Here is a 27257-nt window from a genome sequence, read left to right as displayed (position 1 = left end):
TGTAAAGTTGCATATAATATGTAGTAAATTATTTTTTGAAAAATGAGGTCATAAAGAAGTTTCACAAGTACACGCACACATTTTTTTATTTTACTATTATTGACAATTTGTAATTTTTCTTAAAAAATTTAGGACAATCCGTAGAAAAGAAGTTGCAATAATTATAATCGAATTGTCATTAACAATTTATTCAGTCTCAATTGTACACTGTAATCTCACATTAATAGGCAAAATTTTATTAAATGGTAACACATTATCCATAAACTATAAACTGTTGTTACGACTGAGTAAAATTAATTCCATCTATACTTTTACAAGCATGCTTACAATAATTGTTTCGATATATTTAATAAGACTAATATTAAAATACTGTAAAGTGTAAACAAATACATATATTTAGCAATGGCAATATCAGGAATTTATGTTTCTTTTTGACGTTGCCTCATTCTTGACTTTACTAATTTCTTTTGTCAATGGTTTTCATGTCTCGCGGAAAGAGAGTGATGTATTTGTAAATATTACAAAAAAAAATTGTAAATATTATATTCGCTCTAACAAACTTAACAAAGTGCATTTTAAGTGTGTTTTATACAAATTTTATGGATACACATTAATAAATAAGGATTTTTGAGCCCATCAAGGTAAATATATTTGATTTGCGTACATACGTTAAATTTATAGGTTTCTATTGAAGGCTGCTAATTAGTGTTATATCATAGGTATAGTTACGTTAATAAAAGTTTTGTTTGGGTATACACGCCTGAAAAATCTCATAATTGATTTAATTATTAATCTTATTTTTATACCGTTCGGAGTAACCTTGGAATTCGTATAAGGAGTGTCATCGTTAAAAACAGCTTTAGAGAATACCAACACGGATGGATTTCTCTACAATCAGGAAGGAAATATTCTGTTTGACCTTAATTGTAAACAAATCAGACACAGTAATTAAAATCGACTTTTACGTGTTGTTTCCGAGTCATTGTTTACAAATTAAATGCCAATGCAGATGTTTTCATACGTAAATAATTTAGATCTATGTTTTCTTTGGCAAATGCTTATCTTATTCATTCTTTTTAGTACTATATCTAGTTGTAATTTTTTTTTTAATAAACACTTTCCAACAAGTTTAATATTTATAATCATGTTTATAACTATAATCAATGTGTTGAGTATGAACCCATGTGTTTTGTAAAATAAATTTAAAATCAACATACACCTAGTAAACAACAGTTTCCAATACAGCGTGGCATATTGTCAATAGATATGGTTAATTAATTATATGATAGTGAAATTTGTAAGTAAAGTCATTTCTGTGATGAGGCCAAACATAAATAATAGATGTATTTTTATTAAAATTCTAAATTTTATTTCCATTATTTTATCAAATACAGTCAAACAGTCATCGAATATTTGATTATATTAAAATATATCTATTACTATTACACTAAATATATATGACGTTTAAAGTAATTGGATATTTATTATATAGATAACAAATTCGTCACCTGATAGCTAATCAGTCAGTGATTCTGATGTAAACATGGTCAGACAATTACAGGTGTGATTCATGCATAAATAGTTAACTTGTTTCAATTGTTCTGTTTTATCTTGTTATTTTTAATAATTATATTGACTTTTTATCTGTTTGAGGAACTAAATAGTTTTAGGTCGTCCTTTTGTAGAATTTGATGAAATAATTGTAAAACTTAGTGAAGGTTGTGTGTCGATTTATTTGTTTATAATTTAATTAACTTAATAATTAAACTTAAATGTAATTGCCATTAAAGTAACAATTTGTTAATTATTCTCACTTACTAATTGTTTCGTCTAAACCAGGTGCATTAGTTATTGCATTTATTGAATGAAATTGATTTTTGTTGTCCTTAAAATGAGATATGAAGCACATGTATGACAATACTTATATTTTTTTAGAACATGTAACAGACAGCTTTAGTAACACAATATTTTAGTTTTTTTTAGTTAAAAAATACTAGCTTTCCACCCGCGGCATCGCCCGCGCAGACAAAGAAAAACCCGCATAGTTCCCGTTCCCGTGGGATTTCCGGGTTAAAACCTATCCAATGTCCTTTCTCGGGTATCAAAATATCTCTATACCAAATTTCATGCAAATTGGTTCTGTAGTTAAGGCGTGATTGAGTAACAGACAGACAGACAGAGTTACTTTCGCATTTATAATATTAGTATGGATATGTACATCAACAAATCATGCCATCATATCTTGTAACTATGTTTTAAACCAATGCAATGTAAATATCAACATGCATTGAGTATCTGTATAATGCTGATTGAATCGGTACCTGTTTGCATTAGAAATCACTTTCCCCGCTTGTCGTTTAAGGAATAAGTAATGACAGTGTATTTTCTTCTACTTTTAGTACTGGTAGTGTAACTTTGGCTTCCTATTCATCCTGCCTCAATATAATTGTGAATGTTACTTATATTTTTGAATATTTTTTTTTGTTTCCTCAAAAAATTTATGTTGATATTTTGAAAATAATTTATCACATATATTTTTTTTAATAATAATAATTTTACTATATGACTTAGAAAATGAGTTTTTTACATTTCTTAAAACAAACATGTGTTTCTCACACAGTGCAATAAAGGTAGGTCCTTTCACAGTCATCTAATCTTTTTCTCCATGATTATCAACCAACTTCTAAAAAAGACGAGGTTTTCAATTTGAATTGCATAATATATGTATATTTTAACAGAATCTTGAGTGTAGAAATAAATATTCTACAAATGAAAGGGCTGAATCATCAGTATTCCTGACTGGGTAGATATGGTAGATGTAACTTGATGTAAAACTATACGCCACATAGATCTCATACTAAAACGATTATATTCCATCATCATTTGAGTCTTAAAAAATAACGACTATTTTATTAAGACCGGCCGTCATTGTAAATATCCTTGTCGAAAGACGGTTTATACTGGTCATGTATTTATAGCAAGCTACCTATTTTGAGCATAGTGTAGGAGGTATATGTCACCGCTACGTATTTATTTTAATTTCTACACTCATATTTGGAGTTGGCAATGATCCGGCTTCATGTAAACAAAGCATAATCGAGTCTTAAAACGGATTATCACTGTTTTAGAATATTATAAGTGCGAAATATTGTATGTAAATGTATCTAGGTAGATTGAATATGGTGTAGTAATTTTATTTTCAGTTGGTAAGTACACTATTTCTAAAGATCCTCTCGTCCCGGCTGTGACCCGGATTACACGAGATAGATATAAAATAGCCTATGTCAATTGTCACTTGGGAATAATTTCATAGCTTTCTGTTGTTGAAATATTTTTACAAATCGATCCAGTAGTTTCGGAGCCCCTTCATTTCAAACTAACACTATCAAATCTTTCCTCTTTTTAGTAGGCGTATGGCGTCGTGGATAGCTATATAATACATCTACTTTTTTAATATACTTATTTATATTTTTATTATTCAAATAAGTCATCTTAGATGACGTCCCTTTTCCGGGTAAATGTTGGCAAGGGACACAGGTGTTCTACGTTCGTGCAATGCGTATTGTAATTAGCAGGAAACATTACTAAGTATTTTCGAATAACTAATTACCAAATGCTTTATATAGAACTAGCGACCCGCCCCGGCTTCGCACGGGTGCAATGCTGATACTAAATACACTACAGAAAAACTGTGAACGTTGTATATAAAAACATAGCGGCCCGCTCTGGCTTCGCACGGGTATAAAATAGATAGCCGGCCGGTACCGCCGCAAACGCTACGTCCCGCAATTTTTAAATCTGTAATATCTTCGAAAATATTCACTTAAATCATACGGTGTAAAGGGCCATATAGATCTATATTAAATGAACAATGTATTCAAGGTATTTAATTGGTTAAGGATTAATGCTGTATTGGTTAAAATCGCATCGAAAATTAGCCATTATTTGTCGCAAAAAGTAAATGACAAAAAAAAGTTATTGTGGGTTATCCATAAGAGATAGACATATACCATCGCGGACTTTTCTGTAGACCTTTTCAATGTGTATAATACTTAGTACATTATTTTGATAAAACTCGTAGGGTTCAGCCTGCGTTTGCAATGTAAGCGGAAAAAATGTAATTTTTTACGACATCACATTAGAAACCTCAAAAATAACAGTACTTCTCCACTATTTAATGGATGTTATTATACATATAAACCTTCCTCTTGAATCACTCTATCTATTAAAAAAAACCGCATCAAAATCCGTTGCGTAGTTTCAAAGATTTAAGCGTACAAAGGGACATAGGGACAGGGAAAGCGACTTTGTTTTATACTATGTAGTGATCAGGGGCGTGCACAGAGTTTTTGGACAGGGTAGGCAGAAATATTGCAATGATAATCCATACTAATATTATTATAAATGCGAAAGTAACTCTGTCTGTCTGTCTGTTACTCAATCACGCCTTAACTACTGAACCAATTTGCATGAAATTTGGTATAGAGATATTTTGATACCCGAGAAAGGACATAGGATAGGTTTTATCCCGGAAATCCTACGGGAACGGGTTTTTCTTTGAAAACGCGGGCGAAGCCGCGGGCGGAATGCTAGTAAGTCATAAAAACTAATATTTCATATTGCAGTACTGATATTTGATTGGAGATACATAGTATTTCCGCAAAATAATGGAAAACATATCACGATTCACGAACATAGGTCATATTATCTATAAAATAATTGTCAAAGTAGGTATGATATCCTAACTAGTATTCTATATTATGTAATTAATGATTAACTTTACCTTTGTGTATTACAAATTTCGGTATAGATCCATTTATAGATCGGCCTTTTTCCTATCACTCTCTGTTTGATAAAAGTTTATTCATAAAACAAAAATAAGAATTTTTCGTTAAATTAGGTACTTATGCCTTATTATCTTACAAAATACACTGATGATATACTGCATAATCTATTTAGTTACTCTCAAAACACTTCACTTGCAAATTGTCGTAGTAAACATTATTAATTTTCTCAAAAAACAAATTTAACCTCAAAGTAAACGTTTGTTATTTCCAAAACAAAACAAACGAATAATGATACTATTTGCAGATGGTCTTTACCGCTACAAAATTGTATACATTATCACACTTCTTAAATTGGTCGCATATTCAACTTCAGTTTCGACTTTCGAGTTTCGATGTAGTTCCGAATTCGGTTCGTACGTATATCTTCGTAAAAAGACACTGCCTACCTTGTGTGTTTGTGTGCGTGGTTTTATTACATCAGTGTGCCGTGTTTATAGGCACGCACACATATAAAATATGCGTAGACACGCAGAGCACACATATAAAAACTTAGACACGGATAGTTTGTGTCTTTGCCGTCCCGTGACGTCTCGGAGCAATTAACTAGCCTGGAGAAGTAACATTTAATTGAACAATAACGCACTAGTTTGGCCTTTTTAGCTTATGGCAAAATGTCATGCGAAAAAAGAGGACAGACATATGTCAGTTCGACAGTTTGAAATGACATGGCCCATTTCAATTTGTTTTGATCACCAGTCTGGTGATCATCGCTTGGTTATTTTAATTATTATTTTTGAAGTGAAAAACGAGTGTTTTAGTTTAATTTGTTATTTTATGAAAAGACAATTGACTAAAGATAACATGGCTTGTGTTGCTTACGGCTGTAAAAGCCGTAGTACTGGTAAATCGGATGAAGATTGGAATTTGTCATTTCACAGGTTAGTGTTTTGATCAATTTTTTTGTTAATTGTATTATAAATAAGTTAATTAACGTTATTTTCTTAATCATCTATGTTTTATCTAACCGTAATCATTGAAATGAAATCATAATCAGCTTAGTTTTTAGAAAAAATGCAAAAAATAACTTCTATAGTGTTGTGCAATTATCGATACTTGAGTAGGAACGAAGTAATTCATTGATAATGACTGCTTTAGGTTAGGAGAAAAAAAAGGTATTTAAGTATGGATTTAATTGTTATTTGCAGGTTTCTGGCTTGAGAACAATTAAAAGATGTTTGGGTTAAAGCACAGGGAAAATTGTAAGCCTTCAAAACATTCTCGGCCTTGTTCAAATCATTTCGAATCAGACGGGAAGAAAAGTAAAGTGCTTTGCAGAGATGCTGTGCCACAAGTTTAAGGTGGCATCTATTTTAAATAATAAATATTGTCATTTGGTAATTGAGTATCGAAATAAAATGTTGTAAAAAAATAAATGTTTATTTGTTTTATTTGAAGCAATTTATTTTAAACTTTTACCATTTTTTTCCTGTGGGAATGAGTTATTTTCCTGCGGTAAATCGTAGCCTATATGTTATTTTGATGTTTAAACTATATATAATTATAAAGTTTCATAAAAACTCATTCAGTATTTTTTACGTGAAAGAGTATCAAATGTCCATTCATATATATTTTTGCTATTATAATATTAGTAGGATACGACTATTGATTTGTAAAAAGATCAACCAGGTGGAAGTCAGATTTGCGAACGAAGGGTTCCGTATAATTCTATGAATGAATCTATGAAAACAGGAAAAAATACGTACCTTTTTACGAAACCATAAAAAACAACCTAAACCGAAATACTTATAATATTTTTTTATAAATACCACTACCATACAATGCAAGGCAGTCAATACGCATCGTAAATGAATAATTCCAAATTAAACGAATCTTAAAATTTGGAATTACCTATCCATAATTCAAAATTAAAAGAATCTTAAATTATCTTCAAGCAATTTTATAACTTAATTTTTTTATTTATCGATATTTTAGTATTCGATAAAGTGGCAAGCACTACCTTTTTAGAACAAAAAGTGGCTACATGCGGATTTGAATGCCAAGCAGATAACAGTGTGTTGTCTCTTTCTATCGCATTAATTAGGGTATTGAATAAAAGAGAGCCACTATATAAGAAACGTTCAATTAATTGTTACTTCTCCAGGCTTGTTAATTGCTCCGAGCGTGACGTACTGGGTCCTGTGGCGGCGCTAGTGCAGCGCATGAATAGTGACTTGAGCCGAGCCGGTGTTATAGAAATTAGATAATAATGCTACCAAAATACCGATAGATGGATCTAAAATATATTTGAAATATATTTTTATTTCATAACTACATTGCGCAATTAATAAAATAAGAATAAAATTTAATGACGCTGTGAATTTCATATTTTATGCATATTAAATATTGATCAGAGTTTGGTAAATGGTAGGGTAGGCAGTGTCTTTATGTCTTTATGGAATGCACGCCACTGGTAGTGATATGCTTTTACTTATTCCTAAAATAGACAGAACACCACATTTATTTTTGTTACAAAAAGTAGGAGAAAATTATCGTAGTCCTAAGTACGTATTCAAGCTGCATATATTTAGACTTATGGCTCATAAACAATACCTGAGTAATTATTTTGACCCATAACGATTAGTGACATTGAGAAGGCAGCTGGAAAGGTTATGACGTCACGATCGGTTGTCATGGCACCTGCAGCTGCGGTTCAAAACCGCAACAGACCAAGCACACTTCATACCGTATTTGGGCATAAACATCAGGCGCATGCGCATACGTCCATGTTATTCTGATGTTTGCACTATTGACTTAGGTATATAGAATAGGAGCATACTGTATACTGTATACAATTTTACTTCAAAATTGTAATACTGTGCTACTACATCTGAGTTCTAAAATCTTAACGTATATTTTTGCACAATAATAAAAAACACTATTCCTCAGTGTATCTATGCTTGACGATTTCATATGTGATAAGGATTAAATGTACTTATGTACTTACCTATTTATGAGAACAAAATATAATATGTAATAGTGAGTAGGTATGTTACAAAGTAGCTTTCTCGTCATGAATGACTACGATTCTTATCGGTTCTTTATTTATACATCAGAAGTCTAGAATACCAACTAATGTTGGTCCGATTTGGAAAATTCTTTGAGTGTTAGATAGCCCATTTATTGAGGAATGCCATGGGCTATAATATCATCGCGTTTACAGTTTACACAAATAGTATTTAAAACCGCGATGCATATCTACCGATTTACATTTTATAGTTGCAGGTATACATAATAAGGTTTCAACTTTAAAGTAATTTTCCACACGATTATTCCTAAGCAACTTTGTCTGAATACTTTTAAACGACACCATATTATTATGCTTAGCATTCACAAAATAGCTAGTCAGTATTTCATAATAAATGCATTGTTCTAGTGGGTACACAGTTACAGGAACTCCCCTAGGGACACGTTCACGTTATTTAGTACATTATTTGTAATTCAGACACGCATTGGCTGTGTATCTTTGTTTGAAGTTTGTCTACGGGCTTTGTGAAGGACGTAATGTAAACGAAAAATTGTGTGTCTTTTCTGTAATGTCTCGAAAAGTAAACACATGTTTTACTTGAATAATATTAAGAGTTAATTAAACGCAAGGAGTGTCGTGTTAATACATTTTGTTAAAATACAATTTATGTTGTAATTGTATTGGATAACAGCAATATTAGATGAAGATTGTTTACATAATAATCGGGTCATCTATTTTTGTACCTCGTAAAGTATAGCAATTATAGGAAGGTTGACCTTCCAATAAATAAATACCTACCTAAACCTACAATCAACCTCTTCGCTAATGTGGTAACTAATAACTGAATAATAACTAACTACTCTTTATAAACATAAATATTTTGATTTACACTGACAACTAAAATTCAATGAAATGGAATGGTGGTATCGAATACCGCACTGAGAATCATCCAGCCACCATGTCATGCATATAAATATAACAATAATTAATACCATTCATACTTTGATCGCCACGTACATAATTTTATTATCTATGCCACTTGCACAGTGATCTCTAAGCAATTCTTTTATTGTTTCAGGGTCACCACTATGGTTATGGAAGCCGCCGCAGACAAACATAATGATGGTAAATTCTTTCGTTTTTAATTTCTTTTGATACTTATTATCTGTGTGTCACTTATACTTATTTATGTTAAAACCATTTCAAACATAATAATTAAAGTCTTATTTCGTAAGTCCCAGTTCCAAATAGTTTAGTTTATTTATTTATTTATATCTTACAAATAATTTATCACCAACAGTCGGAACTACACACATTATAATTAATTAGCTGTCGTAACTATGAAATATTTAGGGCTTTAAGTTTATTTAATCACAAACTTTCCCCTCCTCTTATATCAACATCATCATCATCATCAGTAAATAGAGTTGTTTGTTTAGAATAAAGTTCCCAAATAAAGAAATTACACAATTTGCAATTGAAATAAGAAAAAAAACACAAAAATACGCACGAAATATCTAGATTAAAAACTTTCGCCCACACAAGTCGTTACTCCATTTGCAACGCGTTCTAAAAATATTCATCACAGTCTGTCAGTCTGTTTTGTATTGCGTGTGGAGGACATATTATGGTCAGATAAATTGATTAAGCAGGTCTCCATAGAGCGAGCAGCCTCGCGAACTTAATAAGGTTAGGTTATCGTGATGTCATAGAGCAGTATTATTTCCCGTTTGTGAAAGTGATGGCGCTAAACGACATATTATATTGCGCTGTCATTGATCATTTTTCCACACTGGAAATAATACTGCTATAGGACATGGTACAGGGGCAGCACGATCTATAATCTATATGGACGTTGCTCGATGGAAAATGCTCTCTAAGCAAATGACAACATACGTCATGACTGATTCGCGCAATCATTACTTCGCGAGGCTGCAGCTCGCTCTATGAGGACCCGCCTAATGCCATCATGTTTAAATACAGTGTAAAAACAATGTTCTTATTTTGCAATAGACTACGTATTGTTTAATCGCTAGCGAAGGTTTAAAACCTTGCAGTGGTGTTTGTTCTATCTATACTTAGGTCATTTCTTGAACAGAATGCATTTATAAAATATAGGTCCTGCATTCCTTGATATTCTGTTACATGTAATAATTAATAATACATTAGTATTTTTTATCTTCGATTTTGTACAAGGTTATTTATTTTGCTTTAGTGCGTTACAATATGTATAACCAATTTTATAAAACTTCCTGAATTGGCATTATTTGCAAGCACACGATCCATTTTTTTTATATTCATTGAATGTACCAGGTACTTCCGCGATATGTCGGTTTTATTACTTTGAGATATGTTTTTATTTATCTTTGTTAACTACAAATTATCTGATAAAATTATATCTATGAATATTGAATACCTAGGGGGATAAATTAGGACACTAATTTCCAATTATTATATTAAAACTAGCGGTCCGCCCCGGCTTCGCCCGTGTTACATATGAAAAATAGATGTTGGCCGATTCTCAGACTTACCCGATATGCACAGAAAATTTCATGAGAATCGGTCCACCCGTTTCGGAGGAGTATGCAGACTAACATTGTGACACGAGAATTTTATATATAAGATATCATTAAAGTTATATAATGAGAGGTTACTAATTTAATAGAAGTACCTAACTAGTATTTACAATAACCTTTTTTGTGATTAGTACACTGTTTTACATTTTAATAAGACCAGTTGTAATACCTACAAACTTCATTCTGTATAAAACAGAAAATTGAAAACATATTCCTCTTTTTTTGAAGTCGGTACAAAAATAAACAATAATCAACACCAAACTGAAACCACTTGGTCCATTGAAAAGTTACATTTGGGGTCGCATTTTTTAGAGGACGCAATTTTATTTTTTTGATGTGTAGGGGGGGTCAGTGTGAAGCTATCACCAAGTTTGTGGGGTCGCCACTCTTTTCCCACGGCCGCCATCTTGAAAATAGCGGTTGAAATGGTTTTTACGATATATCTCTTAAACTATTTATCTGATAATAAAACAATGTTAACATTATTCGTTGCAAATTAAATTCTCTACAACTTAGGTTCAGTAACTTTTTGTCGTAGAACTATAAACAAAAAAGTTATAAGCGAAAATGTTCAGAAATTAGAGATGTTTATATTTTTCAATAAAACTTTTTTTTATAAGTTTACGAAGAAATTATATCAGACCATTTTTGTAGATTGTTTTTCGTAGAACAACTTTTATTTACAACATTTTTTCATTAAGTAAATAGCTAAGGTTTTACAGCCATCCGAAGTGAGTACTATTTTTCAGTAGTAACTATACATAATAAATTGGCTATTGGCTCTTTTCCCAGACTCCACAACAATGGAAGCACACTGCAGAACATTTCAGCCCTGCTTTTCGACGTAAAAAAAATGTTGTAGGTATATAAAAGTTGTTCCTCGAAAAACAATCTACAAAAATAGTCTTATACCATTTCTTCGTAAAATGATAAAAAAAAGTTTTATTGAAAAATATAAATAGCTCTAATTTCTGAACATTTTCGCTTATAACTTTTTTATTTATAGTTCTACGACAAAAAGTTACTGAATCAAAGTTGTAGAGAATTTAATTTGCAACAAATAATGTTAAAATTGTTTTATTATCAGATAAATAGTTTAAGAGATATATCGTTAAAACCATTTCAACCGCTATTTTCAAGATGGCGGCCATGGGACAAGGGTGGCGACCCCACAAACTTGGTTTTAGCTTCACACTGACCCCCCCTACACATCAAAAAAATAAAATTGCGTCCTCTAAAAAACTCAAGGTCAGGCCTAAAAAATGTAACATTTCAATGGATCAACTACCGCGTGACGCTATTCACGTCGATCGCATCCTGTGCTCGCTCCATTGGTCCCTTTGTTAGCAAAGCCTCTACTGCTGTGACGTCAGCAAGTAATGTATGCTGCAGTGCATTGTGCGAGTAAGCTTTTGTTTAGTGGTGGATTTGTGTACTTAGTTTAGACTACGTCATGATCATGTGTTTACAACTTTAAATCTCAAACGAAATAATGCTACGATAGTTTTAAAAAACTTAAAAAAATGCTATAAAATCATGAAATTTTTGTATCGTCATTCGTCACCGATCATTGATAAGTGTATTGTGTACACAAAGTTTGAACTAAATCTGTCCGTTTAATTTAATAGAGTTAAGCAGTCTGCAATTTACAAACAGCTGAAGCTATAATAAAAGCGTGATGAATAATTGAAGAAGATATATTATGAGGATTTCCTTTTTAATATCAGAATTCAGAGGATAATTTTCTAAAATCAGAACAAATTACCTCCACCGACCCGATTTCATGATTTATTTCATATATCCGCCCCGAATAACATCCGAGTATAATTATTGAAAAATCCGAATTATTTGCGAATAAAATAATGACGAAAATTCTTGACGCCGCCCGCGGCCTTACAAAGTTCTTCGGGTTATTTAGAAAACTGTACAAATGAATTAGAAGTTCTTGTTTATTTTTATCATATACTTATTGGACAAAGCTAAGATTCGATCGAATATGCAAATAATATTATGTATGCCATATTCATGATGCACGTACGCAAAATGGTACGCTCCATAAATACGAAATGAGTAATGCATAACACGATTTTAAATTTAAAATTAGATTAGTACATCACAGTGACCTAAAAACATATAGACTGTTTTTCGTAAGCTGATCGTGTTTTGGCAAGAACACTGTATTTATAACATTTTGCCGTGTTTGACTTCATTATACTCTAAATTGTTTACGAAATATGAATCATTGTATAATTAAACACCTTTATGTATAGGAAATGAATTAATATTAATGTATGTAATACATTACTTTATCTCTTATATATCTCTCGTTATATGGTAGAAGTATTAGGTACATACAACTTGGCTCTTTTGTTTAATTCCTAAAATAAGATTGGCAATTGAAAATATTTATGAATGATATACCTAAGATAAGATTTATGATAAATATAAATTTAACTGTTTTTGATTAGATAAACAAATCAATAAGAACGTGTAAAGTTAGCGAAAATTAAAAAAACAATGAGAAGATAAATAGTCTCTATTCGTTCGCTATAATTAAACATGATTACTGTAACGTTTTTTAAGATAATTATCATGTACATTTTATACTGTGGTCTGTGTTCCCTTCCCTACTTTTGAACGTATTTTCTCTCTTACAGATCGAGTGTCGATTCGGCCGAAAGCAGGCGGTGACGTCATAACTCCAGAACGCTCTGTCAGCAACCTGGACCTCACCATACCGTACTCCGCACCATCAAATTTAGTCCTCACACCAGCGCCTGAATGTAAGTGAAATAATAGACATCATTGATCTAAAAGGATAGTTAGACACTGGACAGGTTACATCAATATTGTATTTTTAAACGATAATGACCGCGCTCTTTCACTCTCACACAAAACAGATAACATCTCTCTCGCTCGCCTCCACGAATCAGGCAATTACCTAACTTTTTATGCCATACTGGAGGATGTACGATGTAACTTTAAAAACATCTTAAAAGTGAAAGATTCTATGTGTCCAAATTTAAACACTTTCAGTCGTGGTGAAATTATTCATTGTTGCAGTCTTTCTTACTTTCTCCATTCATATTAATTAGAACGCTAGTACTTTTAGACATGTAAGATTTTATATAACATAAAAATGCTGGAAATATGATGGTGGTAAAAAGTGGTTCTGAAAATAAAAGTGGGCAGTTAATAAAATGTAAGGATGTTAAACAAAACAAAATAAAGGGTTCAAGTTCGCTTTCAAAGTACAAGTTTCAGTTACGTAATTAATACGCATTAACGCTTAATTAACTTGCTAAGCTATTCAGGGAAGGTCCAAAATTTTATAATGAAACTAGCGGTCCGCCCCGGCTTCGCCCGTGGTACATATTTACGTTTTCTCTACGTAAAAACCATCCTCGTACTTCAAGGAATATAATAAAAAAAGAATTATCGAAATCGGTTCAGCCGTTCTCGAGTTATGCGCTTACCAACACATTTTGCGATTCATTTTTATATATAAGATTATTGAAGCCTAATAACATGGTAAATCGAGCCTACAGACAATATCCTGATGTATATTGCTCAACTCAGCTGTATTAGAGCCACATTTCTTATAAAATTCACGACAAAAGGTGAATGGTACTCGAATAGCGTGTAATCTGGCGTTTTTCGCAACAAACAATGGATATTAGGGTGGCTACAACTGTTGAAATGTCAACAGCCCGGCGACCTTCGTAATTGTGTTTTTCGCGTCCCTGTTTTCCGATATTATATTCATTATTGACCTTGACAAGGACAATGGCGGGTACATTGTCTAGCTTGATTGTTTGTTTATTGAGTAATTGTATGAAGGAACAATTCTTTACGCAATGCTTCGTATTAAAGAAGTGATAGATTCCGTGGTTTCGCCCGCGTTTTCAAAGAAAATCCCGCATATTTGCCCTTCCTGTGGTATTTCACGCAATAATATAGCCTAAGTCTTATTCTGGGTCTTCAGCTACCTACATACCAAATTTTATTGTAATCGGTTCTGTAGTATTTCCGTGAAAGAGTAACAAACATTCACCCATCCATCCATCCTCACAAACTTTCGCATTTATAATATTGGAAGGATTGTGTGATGGGTAAGATTGTGTGATTGTGTCACTGGAACAATTCTTTACAAAATGCTTCGTATTAGAGGAGTGAAGTTTTAGGTCTTGAGATATGTGACAGCTGGCAGAGGCATTTCACATCTGTTGCATAACTATATAAATACATATGTACATTGCCTGCACACGCATATTTTGTTACTTTCAACCGGGAACAAAAACAATACCTTCCTTTTGAACGCATCAGTACTCACACAAGATGTTGTTTATTACATCTAAATTCTAACGTCAAGATGGCTGGAATTTATAGATGCTACATGGGATATAGTATTTAAAATTAAAAAAAAATCAATAGGTCTTTTCACGTACTAGTCTTCAAATTGTATCCTTTTCCTCACCATTTCCAGGCAATTCTTCTATCCCACCATGAATACTTTGCAACACATTTGCAGATGATGGTCGCTTACTTTCTGGTGCATGCTCATCAGAATGCAAGCTACAGTTCGATACAAACTTAATGGCGGTTCGGAAGTTAGCTGCGAATGCACGAGCGCGCAGTTATCCGACCCTTAACGTTCCGGTAATATCTAAAATTGTTTTCTGCGCATCAGATCGTTCGAAGTTCCGAGCCGCCATTAAGTTTGAATCGTACTGTACCATCATCGGCAAATGCTCCACCATCTCGGTTGCCCACCATGATATAGCAAAATATTCTCTTTCAGGTCGCAAACTTTCCCGCGGAATCTCACGCGCCACAGATAACGAAGGGCTAGTATGGGCGCTGCGCAGTAACACCGAACCTGATCTGAACACGCTCAGTTCAGACCACATACTCCTGCTGCCTGATATATCAGTATATCCGCCAGATTTCAGGTTTGTAGATAGTAATTTGACATATTTAAAACTTACTTAATATCTAAAGTAACTGTAATTTTTTTTAAGAATACAAACGAGCACGAGGCGGGATTCGAACCCGCGTCTTTCGCTAACTTTAAAAATATAAATTTTTATGTGTTCGAGTTTTTACTATTCTTTAAAAATGTCTAGTTATATATATAAAGCATTTGAATGCTGTAAAACTGAATAAAAATAAATATGAAATTCAATTAGGTAACTTATCATATGCCAAATTAGTAGGTTTAGAACCTTGAAAGTTGTAGAACGCTTCCTATTCTAGTAGAGGTGTTTGTATTAATCTTTTAAAATTATTTTACGCTCAGCAAAATGAGCACTAGTAAATTTGTATAATCATAATAAATGCAATTAAAAACGATAGTAAATAATAAGTATAGAGAGTAGTTCAGAATATGTGTGTTCTATAATTAAGCAGAATAAATATTTAGTTATTCCACTGTTTTTAGAAAATTCTTGATGGCTTATGCAAATGGTGGAATTGCTATGAAAATCATAGTGCAATATTGTTGACTGACTCTGCAGTCCAGTCACTGATTTATTTTGTATTCACGCGTGTCAGGCAAAACGCCAGAGTTGATTCAACTAGCTAAAAACACGCAATCTGTACCTTGAACCCTTTTTGGTCAATAATCTTTAACCTTTTTGACATCTATCGAGTATTAGTGACTGTCGATGGTTGAAAATTCGGTTCAAGTTGAGTTTGATTTATTTTCGGCACGCGATATTTAAGATTTATGATTCTGTAGTGTCCGTTGTTTTTGTGGTTCAATTATTACAAGCAATTTTCTGCAATATCTAGATATAATTGGTTCTAAAATCGTACAATATATTGGTAGAGGTCATATAGAAATATATTTATTCTAGCTTAAATTTATTTATCCAAATAAATGTTTCTCTAACCAGAACTATTACTTTTTTACTTTTATAACAGATGTTTTAAGTTCGTAGTAAAGTTTATATCCCATCTCCACCATAACATCATTATAATTTGTTTCAATAATATTCCAGGATATTTTTAGAAAAGGATTTGCTAGAAACCGCTACACTAGTGACCCTAGAATCCGCCAGCATCCTCAACTGGTGGCGCGGTCGAGTACCGGGAGCACCTCGCCTGTTGCCCCTAGCAACGTCGGGCGATGGGAACTGTTTACCACATGCCGCTTCACTTGCAGCGTATGGGTTTCATGATAGATTGCTGGCTTTGAGGACTAAAGTGCAGGGTCTATTAGAGGGGGAGGAAGGCGAGGCTTTAACTGGTAAGTTATAAGTATTGTGGTGTACCGGTTGCCCCTAGCAACGTCTGGAGATGGGAACTGTTTACCACATGCCGCTTCGCTTGCGGCGTATGGGTTTCATGATAGACTGCTGGCTTTGAGAACTAAAGTGCAGGGTCTATTAGAGGGGGAGGAAGGCGAGGCTTTAACTGGTAAGTTATAAGTATTGTGGTGTACCGGTTGCCCCTAGCAACGTCTGGAGATGGGAACTGTTTACCACATGCCGCTTCGCTTGCGGCGTATGGGTTTCATGATAGACTGCTGGCTTTGAGGACTAAAGTGCAGGGTCTATTAGAGGGGGAGGAAGGCGAGGCTTTAACTGGTAAGTTATAAGTATTGTGGTGTACCGGTTGCCCCTAGCAACGTCTGGAGATGGGAACTGTTTACCACATGCCGCTTCACTTGCAGCGTATGGGTTTCATGATAGACTGCTGGCTTTGAGGACTAAAGTGCAGGGTTTACTAGAGGGGGAGAAAGGCGAGGCTTTAACTGGTAAGTTACAAAGTATGCACCTCGCCTGTTGCCCCTAGCAACGTCGGGCGATGGGAACTGTTTACCGCACGCCGCTTCGCTTGCAGCTTATGGGTTTCAGGATAGACTGCTGGCTTTGAGGACTAAAGTGCAGGGTCTATTAGAGGGGGAGGAAGGCGAAGCTTTGACTGGTGAGCGTTATGTTTTCCTACATTAATTAAGGATGCTTTTGTCAATTATGTTAATGAAAATTAAAATAAATAAATCTAGTTTCTAATTTGTGCATAATACTGAAAATTTTTCAGATTTAGTATTAATTTTGTAGTGGAAAATACATAGAACATTTTAAACGCCAGTATTGTGAATTTATTTCCTGTTTTAAATTGTTTTAAGCACAGCCGCATTAAAGCGCTACTGGTACTAGTCATGTTTTCAAACTTCGGCTTTACTTAATAAAATTACAGTCGCAAAAAGTGCTATTGGCGGTGCTCATATTTATAATACTCGCGCGTAAAATCAAACATAAGAAAATCTATGTAATAATCATATTACCAGTTTCGTTCCTAATCTAAATCCCCATTACAGACGCAATAAAGCGTCGTTGGCGGTGGTCCGAAAGCGCATCACTCCGGGCAGCTGGGCTCCAACTATCGGACAGTGAATGGGCGCGTGAGTGGCGCGAGTCGGTCCGAGCCGCGTCCGCGGAGCCGCGCCGCCCGCAACCGAGTGCTGTGCCGCACTATGCGGGGCTGGAGCAGTTGCATGTGCTGGCGTTAGCGCATGTGATGAGACGGCCTGTGTTGGTGTTCGCGGATGTCGCACTACGGGTGAGTTGTGGGGGGGATAGCAGCGTATCGCTTGTAGCGCGTAGCGTGTCCCATGTAGCGCGTCCCACGTAGCGCGTAGCTCGTAGCGCGTCGAACGTAGCACATCGCTCGTAGCGTGTAGCTTGAGTCGAGTGCTGTACCGCACTATGCGGGGCTCGAGCAGTTGCATGTGTTAGCGTTAGCGCATGTGATGAGACGGCCTGTGTTGGTGTTCGCGGATGTCGCGTTACGGGTGAGTGTGGAATGTGTGTGTGTCCAATAGTATGCTTGCATCACGAAAATAGCGCCGAATTATATCCGCGACGCGCTTGGATAAAGTAAAAATTCGCGAAATTCGAGCTATTCTACTAGAAGACTTATACAAAAGGTCTATCCTCGCGTCGTTCTATGGTTATCAATTCATTGCCAGGTTTCACTTCATTGCCATAACTCATCGTGTTCAATTATGAGTGCCACGATACGATACGAATAAAAAAAACCTGTTAAACCTGATTCCGCACATTATTAAATCCTAAAGGAAACAATACATTTTTCCATTTCCACACCAAACTAACCAAACACGCTTTTCCAGGATTTCCGCGGCGACCCCATAGCACCTATCCCTTTCGGGGGCATCTACCTGCCCCTAGAACTCGACCCGGCTACTTGCAGCAAAGCACCGATACTACTGGCGTATGACGCGGGGCACTTTTCTGCCCTAGTGCCGTGTGAGCCGCTGCCCAGCGATGGGGCAAGAGTGCCCCTGGAAGATGCTGCCCAGAATCCGCTGCCAATAAGGTACTATTATATTTTGTAGTAAGTTTTTCTGTTCAGTGTTATTATGTAAGCAATTAAAATTAAAACAAAATAAAATCAATTTCTATAATTTTATAGAAAAAATATATCGTCATGATTTCATTTTTATGCTATAACTAGTTTCTTCTTCTTTCCGAATATATATCATACATGGCATATAATTATAGAACAATAGGGTAAATAAAATTTTCAAACTCGGTAGTCATAAAAAACTAGATTTCGTGAACTACCTCGACACTCTAGGAATCAGTGCCGGCTATGAGCAATGCACTCAACGGGTTAATATGGGTGCCGAATGAACTCACAATTAGTTCTTCTCATCAATCACAAGCTACTTTTTCGTTTTCTTAATTTTGAAGATATGAAATACTAGGCTGCGTGATTTCACCTAAAAGTAAAAGCAAGTGTTACTATGTAATAATCTGGTACATAAGCTACAGTACTGCCTACAATCATCAAAATCCAAAGTAGTTTTCTTCCGAAAGAGTAACACAGATTTCTACAAACTTTTGCGTTTATAATATTAATTGAATACTTAATTACGACATACTTTAATATTCCAGATTCAACGTAGACCCCGGTGAAGATTTCCGCTGGGACGTCGAACCGGATCAAAAAACGATAAACAATTTGCTCCCAGACGAATTCCAACGCACAGCCATGTTAGAAGCTTATTTGGACCTAGAAAGAGTAGAATGTCTTTCACACACACAACCCCCAGAAGAACTAAGAAGATCTCTAGACGCTCTATCCACGAAGAGCTCTAAACAGCTGAACTCTGTGGCCAAACAGTTTGGCAGTATAGGCCGGTCTATGTCGAGCAAGTTGAAGAGTTTTGGGTCTATGGCCAAGTTAACGGGGAAGTTGAGTGGGAGTCAAAGTAATCCAGAGGATTTGATAAGGAGACGGTCGACTTGTGAAGTTTTGTGCTGTAGGGTGTTAGCGGCTAGGGCTCCTGTGCAAGAGGAAATGGTTAAGAATTATTTGAACGAGGCTTGGGTTGGGTGAGTTCTTTTTTTTAATGTTTTTTGAAGTGAAAACTTCTTTAGCGGCGTTGGATATAAAATCTTAAACTCCCGTCAGGACACGTGACCTGATCGAAAAAGCGTAAGACGGATACCATTCCAAAATATCAAACATGCTGAACGTTAATAATCAAGTTTTCACTTCTGCCGGCACTCCCCCAGTGCAACTCGTCTTTTTTTTTATTTCATTTGTCGTACTCCTGGTTTTCTGTGAAGTTGAAGTGTTGCCAGAATTGCATCATTTAAATTGTAAGGATATAGTAATTTACACTTTTATAGTCAATTCTAACTTCACTGTTAAAAACAATTAAAGTTGTTAATATAGATGTAGTATCAAGCTAAATTTCATAAAATTCGTCTCATTTAAATAATAAATAAATAAATAAATAAATATTATAGGACATTATTACACAAATCGACCTAGTCCCACAGTAAGCTCAATTAAGGCTTGTGTTGTGGGTACTAGGCGACGATAAATATAATATTTAATAAATACATATATAGATAATAACACCCAGACCCAAGAACAAATAATTGAGTTCATCACACAAATATTTGCCCTGACCGGGGATCGAACCCGGGACCGTCGGCTCAGTAGGCAGTTACTTACCACTGCGCCAACCGCGTTACATTCAAAATGAAATTATACTGATAATAATACATATATATAAATATTTTCATTGCAAACTATTACTGTTCTTTTTTTATTGCATTCAATTATATTTTTGTTTCAAACACTTAAACACATCACTTTCCTAAATACCCATTTTTAATTATAGCTACACAACAGAGAAGAATCGTAAAGCAGAACCAACAAGCGAACCGTCCCAACCGCGCTACGGTACAGGACGTTCACAATTCTACACCGAAGCGGAAAGGAGTACGGCCCAAAGGTAATTGTATTATGTTTAAACTAGCTGTGCTCCGCGGCTTCGCCCGCTTTGTCTTAAACCTATTTAGGGCCGATTTTTCAATGCTTGGATAAAACTTATCCGTCCAATAAAGTATTACATGATAATGTTAAAATGTCACGTAAACTGTCAAATACGGGCAATGAGAATGCGTTTTTAAAATGGTAGTTTTATACATTATTCGACGAATAAGTTTTAACCAAGGATTGAAAAATCAGCCCTAAATTATATACTAAAACCTTCCTCTTCGCTTTCTGTGTCCCTATGTATGCTTAAATCTTTAAAACTACGCAACGGATTTTGATGCGGTTTTTTTAATAGATAAAGTGATTCAAGAGGAAGGTTTTATTATATAATTTATTAGGTTTTAGACAAAGCGGGCGAAGCCGCGGGCGGTAGGCTAGTAAGAGATAATTTAAAAGACAATTATTAATTAACATCCTTTTATACGTATTTTAACGATTTTTTTTGTTTTTTAGAAGTCTAGCCACAGCCAAAGCGCCCGACCGCACGCTATATCTCTCAAAATCAACGTTCTACGACGACCGCCCGCCGTCACCGAAGCCTTGCAGGGCTCCGCTGTGCATGTACTACGGGAGCCCCGTGTATAACGACTATTGTTCACGATGCGCTAAGTTACAGTAGTTGTTTAATGTAAAAAAAATTTTTTTTTGTTTGGAATTTAAAAAAAAAACTTTTTTTTGTTCAAAATATTTTTTTTGGCAATTTTTCCGTCTTGAGAAAGAGGTTGTCAAGAAATCTCTTTCGTATTTTTTTTCGTAAAATATTTAATTCGACTTACAGGAGTCTCACATTCGATACTGTTATCGACTTATGAGTTATTGATTTCACGAAAATTCGTATTAAGCTTTGGTCGTATTTGTCTTTTCGTATGTGAAAATGTTTTTTACGAGGCTTGTTTATCTATTTTTTTATTTCTAATATGGAACCTTTTATATCAAAAGCAGCTAAGAGCTATTCATGAATAATTGTAGTTTTTATTTAAAAGAATTCGCTATATATTTCTAATGGCAGCTATAAATTAAATACGAGTGATTGGTTTATATTTTACTAGCTATTCCTTACCCTTATCACTTAGCGGTATGAAAAATAGATTTTGGCCGATTCTCAAATCTACCGAATAGACACACAAATTTTCACGAGAATCTGTCCAGCTGTTTCGGAGGAGTATGGTAACTAACATTGTGACACGATAATTTTGTTTAAACAGAGATATTTTATTTAGTAGCGTGCACTCTATAGCTTTCTAAGTTCTACGTCTTCCACCCATAATTGCGATTTTCATTTTCCAAATCCAAATTATTGTCAAAATTTCAGCATAATTGTATTTATTTTTATAATGCGAATTCCTAATGCAGCTATAATTCAGAACTCATAGACTTATAAAAAATTGGCTTTTTTTTATTTTATTTGCAACAATATCGTGTAAGGTTTACAAAAATTGGTATTATTACATAATTGTTAAGAATAGGAATAAATAGAATAACAATAATACTTAAAAACGTTGACCCCAGATATAAGTGAATTATATTCAAAATTAAAAGTAAAAATTATAAAAATGTTATTTAGATTAAAAGTGAGCTTAAAAATGTTATATCGTATATTGTAATAACGCAATTCCCCAGTAATAAAAAATAACTTCAAAAATTATTACCTATAAAAAATCGTCATGGAACTAATAATTCTTTTTCGATATTTTACAATTGATAATTTGTTAAAAAATCATTTTAAAAGTTTAGCCTAAAAAAGTAATCTTGATTTGACTATACTATATCTAATATCAGTGTTTCCTTATGAATTGATTGACGAAATTTTATTCGAATAAAAAATAGAATTTTTATAACGATTTTTTTTTGTTTTACAAGGAATTGCGTTCAATATATACAATACAATACAACAAATTGTAATCAGTTTAATGTTAACTGCAGAAATAGTGTTAATTAATTATCTTAAAATTTGAATAACACCATATTTAAATATATAAAACGTTAATATGATTCCATATAAAAGTTAACAGTTAATAACGAACTCATAAGATAGATTTTAAAAAGTATATTTTTATATAATATTGCACTTTGAAATAAATCTTGTAATATTTTTCTAATCATGAAACAGACGGGCTGTAATGAAAATACTTATTTAAATTAAGTGTAGTATTAACTAAGATTTAAGGTTTTGTTGTCACATTTTTAATTTAATTTTTAAGTTTGTTAATTAATTTCTCAATAATAGTATTGTAACAAAATTAAACACCAAATGCACTAAAATAGAAAGTGCCAAAAGATGGCTTCCAGTTTGGCCAAGTTTCCAGAAAATTCTTCCGATAGAGACTTTACCTGTGTAATAATGTTATATATCGTTAATGGAAATAGAGGATTTGAAAATAAGTGCCAGAAAACAAAAGAAAATACGAAATAAGAATAGAATAAAATCGATTGCTCTGGCGGGTCACGAGTGGCTGAGTTGGTCAGGCATCCGCCCCGGAGTGGCACGAAAGGATGCGGGTTCGAGTCCCGCTGAGTGATCGAATTTTTTCTATTCTTTATAAATTTATAAAAGAAAATACGTTATTTTATTCATGTAAGTATCGGTATACAGGTGGACAAATTGCAGATCAAAAGAATGGAAAGAATGTTTAAGAATTATATTTGTTCAATCGACTACTTAATAGTAGCTTTATGTTATGTAAAAATTTCCCATTGTACGTGGACAATAAGAAAAAAATTGTATAATATAATACATAGGTTATTTTTCCATTGAAATCTGTAATAGTTCCTACACAAATATATTTTCTTAAAATTTTCTATCTACTCAGCTACCTCGAGGCACTTAATATTATAAAAAATATTCTATGTATGTAATAAAAAATTGTTTCGAATCACTCCTAGAGATGTTTATTAGGCGGTACCATTCACATAAGTAATTTTTAAAAACACCTGGGGCCGTATTATAACCTCTTATTTCTAGACAGTTTACACCGTGAAATGAACTGACTTGAAATTCATATTATGATCGCAATAACCAGCCGTGGTTAATTATGGTATTACTAGCGGTCCGTCCCGGCTTCGCCCGTGGTACCTACATGTTTAAACTATCCTATCTCTCAAGTTGGATCGAACTGCACATGGTGTGCGAATTTTATTATAATCGGTTAAGTGGTTTAGGACTCCATTGAGGATAAACATTGTGACACGAGATTAATATAATATATTAAGATATGAATTTGCCAGTCAGTTCAATTCACGGCGTAAACTGACTGGGAATAAGGGGTCATAATACGGCCGTTGTAGAAAAAAATACAAATGATAAATTTACGGAAAAATATTTTTTTAGTAGATATAATTAAAACATGTAACTATATGAATAAAGAATACTCAAAAATTGTAATTATTAAAACTTTTCATGTCATTTTTGTTAAAGACTACAAAATGTAGTTTCCGTAAATAAAATTTGAAGTGAAATAGTGAGTTGGTACAATGTAAACATTTTGAAATCAGTTAAGGTCCCAAGGAACGGCAAGGTATATTCTCTTCCAAGAGTTGAATCCTAATTATATTTAGATAAATGAGCTTGGAGTTATCACTCCGTCCTTCTTTTGCTTAAAACATAGTTATTGAGGTGTGCATAAATATTCTTAATCTTCTAGTCCCTTAATCTAGTGTTAAGCTTGATTACATTTAAGATTTTATGTTTGATAAATTATATTTAAAAATCATAACATAATATAACCCACCTCATTGTAATACTTAACGTCGTCACATCAAATTGTGTTAGCCTTAAAAGATCTGTGAATTTAAACTAAGATTACATGACAGTAAACTTAAACAATAACAAATATACTTTTAAAAAATATTGTTAAACGGAAATGTTAACGTTATATTTTTTCAAATTAAAAACGTTTAATTGTTTAGAAATAGTGTTTGCATATCATGTTTTTTAGAAATATAAATCGTTACGCATTTTTGGCTTGTTTATTTCAATTATTATAATGTCCTTAGCCCAAACTTTTGCCCGTCTTTTGGTACAGTGATTAACGCGTAAGCGTAGAACCGAGGGGCCTTGGGTTCAACTCCCGATGGAGAGAAAAAATTCTCGGCTCGGTCTGACAGGACACAGAAGGCTGATCACCTACTTGTCCCTAAAACAAAATTTCAAGGTTACACAAGTATGCTAAATGCATCTGCCCCATACCAAAATCTCACTAGGGGACTTCGCATTTTTTTAATTCAACTAGACTTCGTTTAGAAGCGTTTAACTGTTAATTTTATCAAACAATATTAGAAATACAACGCAGGTGTTTTTATTCTGTTCTGGATAAATTTATTTGTAGCCTTCGTATGTATAGGTTCTAAAATCATAAAGATGAAGACTGTTTGTTTGCTTGAACGCGCTAACCTCAGGAACCACGGGCCCGATTTAAAAAAAAATTATTAATAATTTAGTTAGGAGTTTAGGACCTAGGGTAGTGTCGTCAGTTAATAGTTAATACTGAATTAGTGAATTACGATTATATTATAAGACAACGCTCTAAATTAAGAAACAGCGTTATCATTCAAAAATTTATATCAATAATGACATAGCCATTTCTCTTCCATTAAACATTTCGCAGAAATCTCGGGGTCTTCCACGCAGGCCTTCACAGGCCTCGGGGTAACTGTTCGGGGCGACGGCCCCTTTCAGTGGTGGCAACGCCGCCTGCAACTACAGGCGGGGCACTGGGTGGGACCTAATGGTCCGAGGTGTCGTGTCCGGGAAGTGTCCTGCTGCAGTGCGATCGAGCCCGCGTGGTATCGCGGGCGATCTGCTAGCTGCTGCAGGGAGGAATGTCCGTGGGTGGAGCCACCCGCCGCTTAGCGAGGTCGAGCCCGCCGGCAAGGTGCCAGGGGGCGCCCATCAGCCAGCGGCGAGGAAGCGGTCGTGTCCTAGGAGATTAGGTCACGTGGTAGGCCTCTTATGTCCGGCGGTCGCCGATGGTATGGCGCGATGCCCTGCAAATGCTGGGATCGCGCTCCGTCGGCGCGCGCGAACATGGAGGAACTCAGGCGACGAACGAAGTCGTCCAGGCTCTCCATGCGCAGGTCCCTGGAGATGACCTGATTCCGTACGAAGCGTGGTGCTCCGGAGATGGTGCGGAGCGCTAGCGACTGCTGCGCTCGCAGCGACTTGCGGTCTGTCTCTTTGGTTAACGCGAACCACGCTGGGGCCGCATAGGTGAGTCGCGTGCGAACGTACGCCTTGTAGATGCACAGCTTCGTACGGAGAGGCAGGTGAGATGCTAGCATGGGGCGGAGTATGTTCCGCACGGCACGCGTCTGGGCAACTACGTTCTTCACATGGGGCCGCATCGAGAGCGTCTTGTCAATGGTCACACCAAGGTACTTGGCCGTCGGTGACCATTCGACGCTCTCGCCCATGAGAGACACCGGGGGCGGCAGAAGGCGCGCCCGCCCGATGGAAATCGCCTGAGTTTTACCCACGTTGACCTTGAGTCTCCAGTCCTCCAGCCATGAGGGAAGTGCATCCAGTGCTCGCTGCATCTTTACCGATGCGTGCTTGGCGTTCAGCGAGGTGGTGATAAACGCAGCGTCGTCGGCATACAACGCTAAAATAGCTCCGCCAGCGACTGGAATGTCGTCCGTGTATCTGCTATAGCAGACGGGCGACAGGCAGCTTCCCTGGGGCACACCGGCTCGGATGGGGCGCTCTGTGGACAAAGCGTCTTCAACCGCCACTTGAAAACGCCTGTCTTGCAGGAAGGTGGCCACAGTCTTAACTACTCGACGCGGAGTAGTAGACGTGGACAGCTTGTAGATGAGTCCGGTGTGCCAGACGCGATCGAACGCCTTCTCCATATCAAGAAATACTGCAACCGATTGTTCTCGCTTGTTGTAAGCGGTAGCGAGGTGGTGCAGTACTCTCGTCACTTGTAAAGTGGTGGAGTGTTCGGCGCGGAACCCGAACTGTTCGTCGCGTGGCTGAAGGTGGGGCGTAATGTGCAGCAACAGAAGTTTCTCGAAAACTTTCGAGGTCGAGGACAGAAGAGTGATGGGGCGATAGCTCTCAGGCAGCATGATGTTCTTGCCTTGCTTGGGAATCAGGATGACTCGGCCGAGCTTCCACGGGGATGGAAAGTGCCCGGTACGGAGGATTCCATTGAAGAGCCGCGTCAGCGTTGCGATGGCTCGCGGGGGTAGGTGACGCAGCGCTTCGTTGGTGACTCGGTCGGGACCGGGGGCTTTGCGCAGTTTAGTTCGGCGAATCATCCTTTGGACTCGACCAGGGGAGAACACGACGGGATCTTCTGTCGGCGGTATCGGCAATTCTAAGTAGTCCATCACATGTCGCTTGATGGTCTCTACGTGCTGCACATTCGCAGTCGGATTAGGCGTAAACTGCTTCTCCAGGAAGTCTGCGAAAATCTCCGCTCGATCCTCGGCGCGGTAACGTGGGGTTCCGTCACCGGCCATGAGGGGTCTAATCGGAGAGGGCTTCCTGGAAAGCTGGCGGCAAAGGCGGTGCATGCCGGACCAGTCATCGCCGGCTCGCTCGAT

The 27257-nt window shown here is 35.6% G+C and overlaps 1 protein-coding gene across 1 annotated transcript; it reads left to right on the top strand.

The window, feature by feature from the left end:
- Positions 1 to 460: 460 nt before the first annotated feature.
- LOC149479846 (OTU domain-containing protein 7B-like) lies at positions 461 to 24667 on the top strand. The gene is made up of 10 exons (XM_089707497.1): positions 461 to 641; positions 8891 to 8937; positions 13046 to 13171; positions 15190 to 15340; positions 16391 to 16638; positions 17713 to 17954; positions 18526 to 18731; positions 19313 to 19753; positions 20554 to 20667; positions 21165 to 24667. Exons 2-10 carry the CDS (start codon positions 8901 to 8903, stop codon positions 21328 to 21330), a joined length of 1731 nt encoding a protein of 576 aa, XP_089563623.1. The 5' UTR covers positions 461 to 641; positions 8891 to 8900; the 3' UTR covers positions 21331 to 24667.
- Positions 24668 to 27257: the final 2590 nt, after the last annotated feature.

The sequence above is a fragment of the Colias philodice genome, chromosome 19 (assembly GCF_061535455.1).
Source record: "Colias philodice isolate Cphi_HAF_F1 chromosome 19, ilColPhil1 Martin Lab GWU primary, whole genome shotgun sequence".
Classification (NCBI taxonomy): Eukaryota; Metazoa; Arthropoda; class Insecta; order Lepidoptera; family Pieridae; genus Colias; species Colias philodice.
Note: the sequence above shows the minus strand (reverse complement) of the source record. Positions and strands in the feature narration are given on the sequence as shown.